At 42.5% G+C, this 14,524-nt stretch overlaps 1 protein-coding gene across 1 annotated transcript; it reads right to left on the minus strand.

The window, feature by feature from the left end:
• Nucleotides 1-2,476: 2,476 nt before the first annotated feature.
• Nucleotides 2,477-4,124, minus strand: HTR1E (5-hydroxytryptamine receptor 1E). Its single transcript, XM_009501347.2, has one exon. The coding sequence runs from the start codon at nucleotides 4,057-4,059 to the stop codon at nucleotides 2,965-2,967; it is 1,095 nt and encodes a 364-aa protein (XP_009499642.1). The 5' UTR covers nucleotides 4,060-4,124; the 3' UTR covers nucleotides 2,477-2,964.
• Between the last annotated feature and the right edge of the window lie 10,400 nt (nucleotides 4,125-14,524).

The following is a 14,524-nucleotide window of genomic DNA, read 5'->3' on the forward strand; positions in this document are numbered from 1 at the left end:
AACCTTATTGGTAGTTTGAGTGGTAATAGTGGAGATCAGATACTGAAAGACAGACATTAGTAGAAATGAAGATGATGCAGCTCCTGTATTTTACAGCTTTTATACCTGTCTCTGAAACATTTCTACCTACCTACAACAGCTGCTGTGGAGGTCATGTTCACCATTTCTGGTCCCTCAGCCATACTTATGGCTTTAAATGAGCATCAGTATAGACAACGGAGTTAACTGAGCTGTTACTTTTGCATGAGAAACATGACTGCTCACTGCATGCCAGCAACAGCCTCCAGCTGTGGGGCTGGCCCCACTTTGAGTGCTGTTGTTAGTGCAAGTTGGACTAGTTGGCCTCCAGAGATCCCTTCTAACCTAAATCATTTTGTGTGCCGATGTGCCCTTAGAAGCAGCGGTCAGAGTGGCAGCCTATCTCATTTTGTTGGTTTTCCTCTCTGAAACACCCTTCACCAGCATTGTCACTCCCACCTCTTCCCTTCTTCTAGCAAACACCCCGGTGCAGCCCACCTCGTGGCCGAACCCAAGCCCCAGAGACAGCCTCAAATGAACTGGTTGGGGTGCAGCTTCTGCCTCATCTTAGCTGAGTGCCTCGGGGTGACTCAAACTGTCTGCTGGGGCAGAGTTGCACATTTACTTTTCCCTCTCTGATCATCACTGTAGCTGGGCACTCCTGTAGCAGAGCAGCGAACTGCCCAAGGGACAATAAAACTTACTCTCTTCTAGCAGCAACTGCCTGTGCGTCCTGTCTTCCCTGCAGTAGTCACCTGGTTTGCGGAAATTATGCACAATCCTGGTTCTTTATTAGTAATTTCTATTGAGCTTGCTGAAAAAAAAGAGAAAATATTCTGCTGCGGTTCTTACAAATACTATTTTTTATTTTAATTGCTGGCTATTTTTTGTCCTAATAGTGTATGTACTCTGGGGAGCTGCTTTGGAAGTTTTATAAATAGAGAGGGTCAAGCCACTCTTCCCTGGCTTCGATCAACAGTTTCCACCTCCAGCAAGCTGCAAAAAGGAAAAACCATAATGGATCTCTGTGCTTCCTTACTATAAGACATTTTCAGTGGCTGAGGTTATTTTTTCCCCTCTTTTTAGACATTAACGTTAGCTAGTAGGGAACCCAAAGGCAGCTGTAGGAGGCAGCTGTGACAATAGCTTCAGAAGGGCAGCTGGAGATCAACCTCCTAAACTCACGCATGGAAAACTTAGAGTACTTAAATCAGAATCTCACTGCATGTGGGTAAGTGGTAGGTCACACTTTTGTCACCTTCAGACTTGATTTACACTCAGCTTGCAGCACTGCATCTTTCCAACTGAACGCTTTCTCTCAGAAATAAGGATGTCATTTCTCAGCCCCATCTGGAGTTTATTACTCACATGTTACTTACAGTTCCTTGACTCTTGGTAAGACAAATGATTGTCATCTTGTAAATTTTCAAAACATTTTTCAGAGATGGCTTCCAGTGCTGTTACAACACTTTTTCTACCTCTAATATTTGTTTTGATGGATTTGGAGCTTCCATGCTATAGTTCACTGTTATTGCATGTCAAGTTGATGTATGTGATATTTTCTATATGGTATATTGGTATAATTCAAAAATAATTTGTCCAGAAAGATGGACAGGGAAGAAAATTATGGTTCAAGGTAAATAACCAGTATTTAAACAGTGCTTAGGAGTTGCTAATGGACAATACCAGATTCTGGCTTTGATTTTGCCCCTTCCCATCCTTATTTCCACAACATCTGAACCAGGACATTTTAACTTTCATAAGCACAGAAGATCGGATACGAAGGACTGTCTCTCTGTCTCTCAAGACAAGGGAAGTAACTCCATGAAGGACTCCTAGAACAACAATCCTGCTAGATGGCCCAATCGTAGGTTAAGCTAAGAATGCCATTGCGAGTTGTGAGATGACGGTAGGGCAGACATGCACACTGCTATTAAAAAAAATTATTTTCCCTAATTTTCTTTTTGCTGCTGTTCAAACAGAATATAATTTCATTTTAGATGTTATTTCTGAATTAATTTATATTGCTGGCCTGCTGAAAAGATATCCAGTTGCTTAAGTCGGCAGGGTAAGCTCAATCGATCCATGGGGTTGTTGCACCACAAGGTCCAGGTGAAATGTGGCAAAAGTGAATAATGCCACCCAGAAATGACCAAGGCACGAGGCCTGAGTCCTGAAGAAATATGGTTAGTGGTGTTAAAAACGTGACAGTCAGATGTGACGCTTCCTAGCTGTGTCCTCTCAAGTGCCAAACAAACTGCACAGATGTCTGCCCAATACTCTGAACACAAATCAGGAATCTTAGACAAAAAGAGCCACTTAAATAATTACTTTGGAGTACAAGATGGGACTCATTTTTAGATGGAATGAACTAATCTTTGCTTTCTGTTTTGGGAGTATATTCCCAAAGAAAGGAATGGTTTATTCTGTCTTAGCCTGAGCTGGAAATGGTGGTTATTTTCCTTCCCAATGACTGTTACAGTTTTCTCAGAACGCCACACTTAAGATTTGCTGTTTAGCTGTCATGACAATAAAGTGTTTATTAATTTTTGAATATGTATTTATGGGGTTCAGTTTATAAGCCTTTATATTACTACAGTGCACAACAATTTAGACATTTGATTCTTAAATGAAAAAAGTATAAAAGTGAATATTGTTGTTTGCTTCTTGAATCACTGATTACACAAAATGTCTTGAACGTGTTTCTTTTTTTGTTGTTTCATTGCTAAAAAATCTGTTCCTTTGTAGAATAAATTTATTTCAAACTCTTTACCATGAATAACACTAGAGGTAAAAAACGGCAGAACGAATTACAGGCTAAAGATAAGTCAAGCAAATAGGAAAACACAAAAATCCCCTTTATCAAGGGAAATGGCAACGGAGTCAAATTACTTTGCTCGTTGTTAAGGCCAGGAGTCACGTCATCATCATCATCTCCCAGTACTTTTAAGTATGTTCTCGACACCTGATGAGCTTTCTAAAAGCCAGCTTGAAATCTTCATTAAAGCTAGTGTACAGCAAAGGGTTGATAAGGGAGTTGACATATCCCAGCCAGGTCAAGAAGTCTGCTACTTCTGGAGAGACAGTGCAAATGTGGAGGCCCACAAGCAGCTCCTTAATGAAAAAGGGCAACCAGGACAAAATGAAAGCACCTAAAATCAGCCCCAGAATGCGAGCAGCCTTTCGTTCCCGCGTTGTGGAGATCTGCTGCCGGTCGCCAGTCAGGTCCAGGTCATTCTCGAAAGGAGGGATCCTCATGGACACATTGATTTTATCAAACTCCGTTGTCGGGTCGGATGTGGAGAAGTCCGAGACGCAGAACGTCTGTGTGAGCTTGCAGCTGGCAAAGGAGTTTTGGCTGTCGGTGCTCCTGTTGCTGAGGTGGCGGCTTGAACCCCGCTTTTGGTAAAGGCTCTTTGCAGCGTGGTAAATTCTGTAGTACAGGATCAGGATCAAAGTCAAGGGGATGTAAAAAGCCCCAAATGTGGAATAAATAGTGTAGATGACATGATCATGCTGAATGCGACACTCACTGGGAATATTAACGCTGTGGTGATTTCTCCAAAACAAAGGAGGCATTGATATGAAAATGGAGATGGTCCACACAGTGACTATCATCAACCCAGCCCTTTTTGCTGTTCTTTTCCTGGCGTATTCGATAGCATCTGTGATTGCCCAGTACCTGTCCAGAGCAATGACACACAGATGAAGGATTGAACACGTGCAACAGGTCATGTCGACACTAAGCCAGATCTCACAGATGAAGTATCCCAAAGTCCATTTATCTATCATTATGTAAGTGATGCTCAAGGGCATGACAAGAACAGCAACAAGGAGATCTGTCACAGCTAGTGAACATATTAAATAATTTGCTGGCTGGTGGAGCTTCTTGGTTGTGGAGATCGCCGCAATTACAGCAGAATTCAGCAGCATAGTCAAGGTTGTGATTGTGGCCAAGGTCAGGGTAACGAGCATCTTTTCAGTTACTGTTTTTGGCTTTGCAGCCACATTGGCTTCAGTGGTGCAATTCGTGAAATTCATTTTCCCCTCCAGGATGCAGAGTGAAAGAAGTTGCTGCTTCTGGTAACGAATAGTTCCAGGTTCAGAAGTCACCCATTTGAAAGAGGGACAGAGATGCTCCAGGTGCAATATTTTTATAATCCCATATTCATCAGAGCAGCAAAAAGCTTCCAGGTTTCCTCTTGTTCATTGTTTTCCTAGAAGATAAACACACATCTGTTAGTGAACCTAGAAAAACCCCACCTTTCGGCAAAAAGCCCCATGCTTCTAATATTACCACATCAAATAAAAATTTTGGTCTGTTTTTCCTTCTTTTCTCCTCTCCTGCCTTTTCTTCACCCTTTTCTCTCATTCATAGTTTGTTTCTTTTTCTTCTCTAAGGGGCACTTTGGGCCAGATTTCCTGCTGATGTGAACTGGTTATTTCTCCTCTGGTTTTGGAGATCTCACTTAAAGTGGGAGGTTGGACTACGGGACCTCCAGAGGTCCCTTCCAACAAATATTTCTATGATCTCTGTGAATTGTTGATACTAGGAGCTAGTCCTTTTCCTGCTTGTTAAATAGGCTCCAGCAGGTGAAGAGCTGAGGAAATCTGCCTTTTCATTTTAATTGCCATATGAGAAGGATCAATTACTTCTATATATCACCTTTGGAAAAAAGAAACAGCAGCCTGTCTCAGCAAAGGCATGCCAGCATTTCATAGTTTTCTATTCTGCTTTTTCATATCCATGTTGGTATTAATATCTTGGAAACAGTACTTAAAATTACTCAAGTTACCTTTAACATGCAGCTTTCAAATAATGTTTAAAGCTTTATGGCAAACGCTTAGTTTTACACAGCACATTAACGTTGCTAGGAGCTTATATAGTTTTGTCTAATTATTCCTGACACTTCACATATCCCACTGTGTGTGTCTTTAGAAGAGACAGACAAAAAGCTTTTGCCTTTGCTTTGAGATTTCCATCAAATTGTGCTCCCTGTCAGGCAGTCCAGTGTGATGTAAGGTATAAGTAATAATTTAAAAAAAAAGGTTTAATTTTGTTTCAGGGGTTCATATGTCTTTTCCATACATCCAAATGTTGACTACAGCCAGAGTTACCAGTCTGTGAGATGCAACCTGGGATACCCAGTGGGGTCTTGCTTACTCATTTTTAATTTAGCATAAAGGATGAAGAAAACTGAAAACCTGAATCCTTTTTTATTAAATAAACAGAAAGATTCCTTCCCCTGGCTTCACTTATTCAGTCCTCTAGGCTAGTTGTACAGGCTCCCTCAACAGGCAGGAGAATGAGATAGTGGCTGCCAGAAATATGCTTGTCCCCTCTCAAGACAAGTCTTTAAGGCAGATGGTGTGAATCACGTACTGGAAATGCTGATCTTTCTCTATTTTGACTACAAGTGGCTCCTCCACAGTTGCATTTAGAATGCATGCCTGATTTTTAGATGGCTAAATTTGAGAGGTAAAACCCATTCTCACTGACACCAGTGGGACTTGGATTAGGCTGTGAGAGAGTTTTCACATGCAAGATAATGAAGAATTAAGGATTTGAATGAGGAATTATGAATTTAAAGCTAGTCAGCTGCTTAGCTCTGTGTACATATGCTCTTATTCAGAAATTGGGAGTGCTGTCTTCTGAATGAGCTGAATGAGGAACAATCAAAAATAGAAACTTCAGAAAAATCCCTGTTCTTTCCATCTAGGCCCTAGGAAAGCAGATCTGTATCATCGTAGACTCAGGGTTAGCAAAATACGAGTTTTAAATTTTACCCAAGGGACAGCAGAAGCTCCACCCCAAACTACAATCTGCTCTCCAGAACCTGCTTTAAAGTATCAATAGCCCAGGAGAAAATATCAAGCCTGTTTATTAAGAACAGACTGGACAAGCCAGATGGAAATTCATCCATCAGTCTTCAGGTTGTTACTGTATTGGAAATGCCGTTTCGGTCGTTTAGGCCTGAAGCCGAAACTTGAGTTCAAACCTTCTTCACAAATTGTTCTTGGGAGTCTTCTCTGCCAAGCCAGATCTTGATTTCATTAGTTTGCCCCCTGATTATGTCTGATGCATTGTCCAGAGGATAGAGCAAAGAGGCTTTCTCTACCTCTCTGCACTCCTGGAGCATGGACCATAAGCAAATGCAAGCCATACGCTTTCCTCAGCATCATCACATAGAAAGTGCCCCCCCCCCCCGTCCACAAGCACACTCAAAGGTACTGGAAGATACCATGGGAGTCACACATCCTCCACAACCACCTATTGATCTGCACCATGAACAAGAGAGCTCCTGCTGCTTCTTCATGTAAGTGGCACTTTTTTCCACTTGTCTTTTACTTTTCTGGCCCTGAAGTTTCAGGCCCCAGTATTTCTCCCCATCCTGCGTGGTTCCCACCTTATTCTCTGCTGAGCACTGCTGATATGCATTGTTAATCCAGTAGGAACTGAATTGCTGTGGTTCTGTCCCTGAGCGGCCTTTCACACCAACAAAGCCCCAGGGAAAGCCTTTCTGAGGTCTACCTGCTCTCTGCACCACAAGGACACCCTGAAAAACAATTCTTCCTTTCCTTGATGAACTTGTCTTAAAACAAATGCCATCACACTTTATCAGGCCCAAGTACCAGGTTTCCATTAGGACAAAGGGTTCTGCTGATCACACAGGGGAGTTTGGCTGTTCACTGCTCACTGCTCAGAAGGGTCAACACATTTTTCCTTGGAAAACCACTGCAATGATTGAAGATGAGGAAAAACATAAACAAAGCATCTTCCTTGCAGAACGTGAGCCTGCAGGCACCTCAGATCAGGCAGGCTCATTGCTTCATGTCAAAACCCATCACTGGGGTGTTAGTTTTAATTCCCATGCTCCTTATAGGAAATGAGCCCTTAGCAATTCGGACAATATAAATACCACATACAAGAACTGTGTTAAACCAATGTTGTTAAGGAAGTATATTTACATGCTGAAAAGTCTAGAGATGTTGAGCTGAAGCTGTTAAGGTGTTGAGCTCTATGGCTTAAGTCTGTGCCTTTTTTCATCCCTTACCCACATTATGAGGATACACACTGGCATTATACCATTAATTAATAAAATTGACTGTAGGCACTGTATTTTCTTTCTCCTGCTGTTTTCCTTGCTGCGCCCCTTTCCAAGCCATCCTTGTTTCCATATGATCTAATCCCAACTCCTCCCTCCCAGAACACACACGGTCCCTTAGCCCTTGCTTTTTGCCTCCCAGCTCACCTCCTGTGCTGGAGCAGCCTGATGCTCCTCTCACTTGCTGCCTGCATCTCAGCCACTACCTCCAGTGGCTTGGCCAGGGATTCCTGTCCACCTATCTGCAGTGCCTGTGCCCCAGCCTGTCCCTCACTCTCCTCGCTTGTCCAGCTTTTGAATTAAAAGGCACCTATATGGAATATTTTGGCCCAGAAAAGAGACGGGATTTTAAAATGGGAAGTGATTTACAGGAAGATGTCAGTGATTGACCGTGCTTATTAATACAGGGCAGGATTTAAATGCTACTTATCATTAATCTTTAAAAATGCAGGTGTGGTTGTGGTCATATATTTTGTAGTCCTTGTATTCTAATTCTTTGCTTACTGCCTGTCTTTGGTGGTAGCTGGCAGCTCCTGAGCAGAGTCAGGGACCATGTGGTCCAAAACAGAACAAAAGAACCCAGGCTGTGATTCAGGAGGGCAAAGGTTGCTGCGTTAATCCTGGTGTAAGGGGTTCCAATCACTTAGTTTAGGATTAGCTTGGGGAATTGATGTGGCTTCATATTCTTTGCACTCATTTTCTGGCCTGGCCAGGTTAGCTCCATGATTTGCTTCTCAGCTGAGGCTGCATGAAAGGCAGGGCTGGTGTGACTGGGACAGGTAGCAGTTCTGGGGCACTGGGAGGGGGCACAGGGACTCTGAGATTTGGCCTTGTGAAAACACAGTGTTGGAAAATTTGTAGTGTGAGTGTTAGGTCATTTACAACAAACACACGTAGAGACACTAGCTGCAAAGGATCCACTGAAAAAGACATGTATGTTAACAAGGAGAACTTTACTTTCTCTAGTCAATAATAGCTGGTTTCCAGTATCTCTATGACTTGTGTACTATTGCTATATATAGTATTACTATCACTATAGTCATTGATTGTGGTTTTATAAGTGACTTCTTGGAAGGAACATTAAGAACATAGTTATTTAAAGTACTCTCATTAAAAGCACTGCCATGTTTATGTTTTGCAGCTGTATCCCTTTAGGCTGTCAGTCATTTCATATGGAGTGGATTTTACACACACAGACTAATTTTACTGATTTGGTGGGAGAAACTCATCTCGGTTCCTCCAAACAGGAATCAATCATATTTCATATTAGCTGATTATTGGTAATGGCATTGAGTGCTGTCTGGAAGGAGGAAAGGAGGAAAGGAGGAAGAGAATGATTAATTGATTCTTAAAAGCAACTGGACAGCTTTATGAAGTGAAATGGCAATGTCCATGCCTGCTTCTGCCAGAAAGTATTTCTACCTCCTCAGCAGAGCATCACTGTGTAGCAGAATACTCTGAATTTCTGGTGGACAGACTGACTCCCACTCCTTGGCCACTGAGCTTTTCACCATTTCATAAGAAATGGAATAACATCACTTGGAAAGAACAAGGGGAACTGGCATTACACGTGTGTCTGTGCAGGGCAGGTTGGTTCCTTTACATTAATGGTTTTTTTACATTTCCTCTAAGGAATTATGGCACTGTGCAAATGATACATCTTCGCGCCCTTGACAGCAATAAATAACTTTGACTTTGTTAAACCCTGATTTGGTCTGAGTACTTTTCACTTGCAACATTTCCATGATCATAGCTGATCGCAGGGGAAGAATCTGTGGCACTCTTCATGAGACAGGTGGTTAGCTTATGGAAAATAGGACTTAGCACATTTTTGATAATATTTCAAACTATGGAAAGATGCTAGACTTCCAATACTCTTCCTTGTTACCACAAAGAGGTTGTCTCTTCCAGGTTCATATACAAAGCACTGAAATTCAAGCCTTTCACTTCAAATTTATTGTGCAAGATCTTGCAACTTTTTAGTCAACCAATGTCCTTGGACTTCATGGCTCCTTGTTAGCCAGCTGATAGAACTGAGTTTAACTAAAGATTATAGGTTTCCAAATACTTTGTATTGTATTCTGGCATGCTGGTGTTGCTTTGGGCCTCTGAGGATCTCAGTGCTGCAGAGGTCATGTTACGAAAGCAGTCTTAACTGACTGTAATTTATATAGGCGTCGGTGCTGTTTCTAACATGTCATATTGGGAAAAGCAGTACCCAGAAGCTGAGAAAGTGGAGATGGTCAGAGTCACACCAATCTGTGGCAGAATTGTCAGCAAGATAAAATCTTGCTGTCACCAGGCAGCTCATATTCACACACACAGCATGAGATTTTGATGCCAGCTGTAGGCAAAATGAAGGCAAACTATGATAAGGTGGGTCAAGGATGCCTCACACCAGCATGAACTAGGGGAGGACAATAACTGAAACAACTATTCTTGTGTGAGACCTGAAATTTTGTAAGAACCTGTCTTAGAGAAACTGCTAGCTGCATTATGGGGCTTCAGATTTAGGGATCCAACCTTTTCCTACACAGACAGAATGAGGCCGAGAATGAAATTACCATGAAGTTTGTAAGAACTGAGCTATGAATTTGACCTTCAAGTTAGATTTTCCCTGTGCACACTGGTGAACCAAGCAGCATGATGGACAGACAAGTCAGAGGAACTCAGCAAGGCATGTGGAGGCACAGCTGTTTGTGTATTTGTGTCTGTGGGCATCTGACTAACACTCATACATGTACTCACCCTGACATAAATAACCAGAGCACAGTACGTTGTAATCAAGGATATAATGGCCTGCAGCCTGTTCTCCAGCGTGTTTGTGTAGTGAAGGTTGCTAAATCTGCAGGAAGACACCCCCTTGGTACTGGCTGGAGGATGGGCTGAGTGAACAGCACGGGGGACACTGCTGGGTGCGACATGAGAAGTTGTGAGACATGACAGATAGCAGTGCAGGTGCCTGGCAAGAGTCACAGATGGTGCCCCAAGGGATGGTTGGGTTTTGCAGGAGGTTGAGACAGAGTTATGTGACAAATGACCAAAATTCACAGAGAAGTGGAGGGGAGCACTGGGGACTTTTTGGGAGCACAGCTTTGCAGGACCCACAGCACCTCATCCCTGCATTAGTAATTGCATATAAAGCTGAGCTTGCCTACATTAAATGTATCTGAAATACCAGATTTGGGTATGGATGTTGCAAAACGGGGACCAATGGGGGTGAGGGTTGTCTATCTGGGAGGAGACTGGGATAGAGAAAGGGAGTTTCGAGGCTGGTAAGGAGGAGGGCCAAGAAATGAGAGAAGGGATTACAAGGATAAAATGGTGTACGCATTGCTCAACCACAGCCAAAATCAGGGCGATAACCCAACCTGTTGTTCAGAGCAGATCACATGAGTCAAACCTGCTGCTGTGGTTGGGAAGCTTGGAGGGCAAGTAATTTTCACCATGCTGGCTGACAAGGGGACCCAGGGGACAGAGGGGTGCAGCACCGTGGTGCCACCATGTTGGTGCCTGGACCAGACCTTATGGTGTTGGTAGCTACCCACCACCTCCTCAGGGCAATGTGGTGTGACTGAGTCCTCTCACCTGTGCAAGAGCAAAAGCAACTGCTCACGTAGGCCAGTTTTGTGTCTGTGTGCTTGCTGTAGTGGCTCTGCTTAACATCCACTGAAACCTAAATGCTGTCTACAGGGCTTCTGAAACAGAAAGCTGTGAAGCAGTGCTTTAGCACTGTTATTTCTGTCCCCGGATCTGCTGTTTTGTTGCTCTCCCACTCTTTTGCTGAAGAGCTTAGGACGAATGCCAGAATGACCATGACGTTTTCAATTCTCTCAGCATCGGAAAGTGGATCTCCCCCAGCTTGTCAGGGTGGCTCAACCTCCCTTCCCAGTGGAAGTCTGGAGGATTTCCTTCCCAGTTAGGAGGCTGGGAGAAAACTGCTGGGAGAGGGGAAGTGCTGCCTCCCAAAAAGTCTTGGTGCTATCAGCAGCCCATCAATATGGGGAAAGAGAGGCTCTAGCTCAGGGTGAGGCTAGGACTAGGACTCGTCTCCCTCTAGTACATCCCAGCTCCCAGCCTTTATGCTCTCAAAATAGGAGAAATGTGGTTTTTCATTGCTGAAATTCCTGGCTGTACTATTCTCTGACAAAAATGTATGCAGCTTCCTACAGACTCTTCCCATCCTCGTCATAAACACTTCTGTCATGTTGGCAATGTTCAAGATCATTATATTTGAAAACAATTATACTCTAACCTGAAATTCCAGTTACAAGAAACTACATACTGTTAGCCAAATACTTTAGGGTGGGCTTATTTTAAGTTAGTGAGGCACCTTGTCAAGCCAAATTGATGTTCACCCATTTTAAACTCATTTAAGAACCTCCAGGATGAGTTTTGCTGTGGTGTAACTAACTGATTTGAAAATACACTCTTTTGCCTAACCACTACAAACCTGGGCCTAAATCAATCTGATCTGGAGTCAATGAAAGACCACAAGCCGGCACTTTTGCAAAGCTATTTTTACAAAAATCCTTCCAGGATCACACTTCAGAGGTAAGCTTTTCTGGTGTAGATCTTGGCACATGCAAATGAGAAACAATAATTAGGGACGATCTTCAAGCTATGCTTCCTCCCACAAGCAGTGGTATAATTATCATTCACTGATGATTACTCATTTTTTATCTGCTTTCAATAAAAAATAGTAAATCTTAGGTAGTGAAAGCTCGTAAGATGCTGCTGAGCTGCCATCTGATACAATCTAGGACTCAATGCAGATTTCATCCTGTCTTCAGTCAGACATAAACAAAATTCTCTCTGATGGTAAAATACCCAGATTTCTTGTAAACAACTAGAGTAGACGCCTACTCTAGTTGTAGGAATTTGTAATAAACAATACTCTAAATTTATAATAATTTGCTTCAAAGAGACTATTGAATAAAAAATAATTTTAAATCTCTTTAAAACTTCTCACAACACTTTAGACCCTTAGCACAGCACATTTAAAATGTCCCTTTTGTTTTATACTACACCAAATATTCATTTAAGGGTCAGCTCATTCCTTGTAGTTCACCTCACTTTCCCCTTTTCATGCACCTCCTTAAATCCTGAGATGTTTAACCTGTGAACACTGGAGGCTGTATTTTCCCATATTGTGGAGCCAGGATACATGGGTAGCTAGAGCTTGCAACCCTTTTTTTGGGCAGACTTGATAGTAATCAGTTGTACGACCCTACACTGTCAAAATACATAAATGCTGTCTTTCCCACGAAGGTGTGTCAGGAAGACCTTCTCCCTGAGCCTCCTCTTTCTCCAGAGACGAGTTATAGAGATAGAAACCTTCTTTCACTGTCAATATGTGCCTGACAGGGCTGTTTTGCAGACTGTATTTGTATAAGTGCTGAAATGAGGTAGCTTGAGTACCAGAAACCACATGCTGTATTAGCATGGAGTGCTGAATGGGTTAATTCACCCAGCCAAGAAATAGGGTAAGTTTTCCACCGTAGAGTTCCTGGTCCCTGTATCTGGACAGCCTTGTTATGTGAGTTAACCTGATCAAAGCGAGCTGACGTGCTCTTACCTAATATGCAGGACATGTATGTTAACAGAGGCACGCAAGCTTGTTTGATTGCCCCACAGCAGCATTTGGCTGCTCCAGAGCTGTTCTTGTCAGCAGATCTCACCTCAGTGCAAAGAAGGGGCTCTTGATCTCTGGTGATTTCCTAATTTAGTAGATAGCTAGACCCAGGAGACATGTAACCTACATGCTTAACCTCTCACCTGGGAAGAAAAATATGGTCTGCACAGGTTGCTGACCTTGCAACCTTCACACTTAGCAGTTACTCCTACATAGAGAGGTTGTTCTTTGATTAATTTTTTTATTTTACAAAACTTGTGGTTAAGACTGTCTCACTTGAACTTCATATTTCTAAATGTTTTTCACCACTAAAGAAGACCTTTCCTCTGCATTTTCTGTTTTATCTGTCTTTGTACATGCATCTTTACAAGATGCCATGTTACCAACATTCCCTTTCCCATATTTTTCACTAGATTTTCAAAGCTTTAAATTTTTTTTTAACCTACGTTGTTTTATAAGGCTGACCACAGCACTGATCCCTGCTATGGATTTTTAAAGATGACAAACAAAAAAACCTGCTTCAGGAAAATGTATAGTCTTTGAAGATCTGGTGATGGACCCAAATCTCTGTTTGTGGAACAGATGGCTGTCCCAAGGGAAGATGTTCATCCCAGGTTTTGTGCTGCTGCAATACACATGGATGGTTTTGGCCTGGCTGTTTTGCTTTGTGCTTCGCTTTTGTTTTACTGAATGGTTTAGCAAGGCATGCAGGCAGGCATAAAACAAAAGAGCACAGCTGCTGAGTATTGGCGGATCTGTGAGGCCCTCCATTGTCCTTCCTCCTACTGCTCAAACTTCCATTCAGACTATTTATTCATTGACTGTATGACTAAGGCCTTCAAGACATTCAATCAGATAAAACACAGGTGGGAGGACAGCTTGGATAATGAGATACCATATCAGGCATTGGCAGCTAAGCTCTGCGATTGCTCCATGTAATTCATAACGGGGGAGGGCAGAAGAGCATGTCATTTCCAGCACTTACAGCCCTCCTTAGAAGAACAACACTTGGGATGATGTTTGACTGATGGGTGGCCCAGGGACAGGTATTCGTGAAGCTGGCTAGTACGGTTTAACTGTAAAGTGAAGCCCCTCAATGTTTGCTCTCCTGATGGCATGTGAATGGTCCTGAGCAGGTGTCTGCCTGCAGCCACATCGCTCGGTCAGCCAGGCAGCAGCTAAGATGCAGGTCCATTCAAAACGAGTCCCAGCAACATTTTCCCAAAACAAAGTACAGCCACATTTGCTTTAAAAAATACAAAAAGCCGTTAATTCGAACTGTAAAGGCCTTGCTGTCATGACACTGGAAGACTGGTGCTGAAGAGATCCACGTTTCTTAGCTGGGATAAGCATAGACAGCATCTTGGCGTTTGAAGGAAATACAGATTGACACAAGATGCTGGAGGACTTGGGAGGAGACCAGTTCACTCTATTATCTTCTGAAAAAAATTATCTTGCTTTAAAAAATAGATCCAGGGACAAACTGTTTCAATGACTCCTTGGTCAGTAACAGTTTAATCTCTCTCAGTAAGAAATCTTTGTTTCCCCATACAAAAAGAAAAGCCATTATTCAAAACTAATTTTGATTAATGTTTACTTTTTTTTTTTTTTTAAATTCCGGACTTCCCCAGAGGTTGCAGTTAGGTGGAGAATGGAAGAACTATCCATACAGCTTCAGGAACGGTAACTTTTAAAATAATATGAGCTATTTTGAAGGTTAGTATCCTTTGAAATAATATAATGTTTTGCTTGTTTTGTACCCAGA

Source organism: Phalacrocorax carbo, chromosome 3, assembly GCF_963921805.1.
Source record: "Phalacrocorax carbo chromosome 3, bPhaCar2.1, whole genome shotgun sequence".
Taxonomy (NCBI): domain Eukaryota; kingdom Metazoa; phylum Chordata; class Aves; order Suliformes; family Phalacrocoracidae; genus Phalacrocorax; species Phalacrocorax carbo.

Excerpts from the sequence above, each read along its gene's own strand:
- HTR1E (XM_009501347.2), bottom strand. The coding sequence starts at position 4,059 with ATGAATTTCACGAATTGCACCACTGAAGCCAATGTGGCTGCAAAGCCA.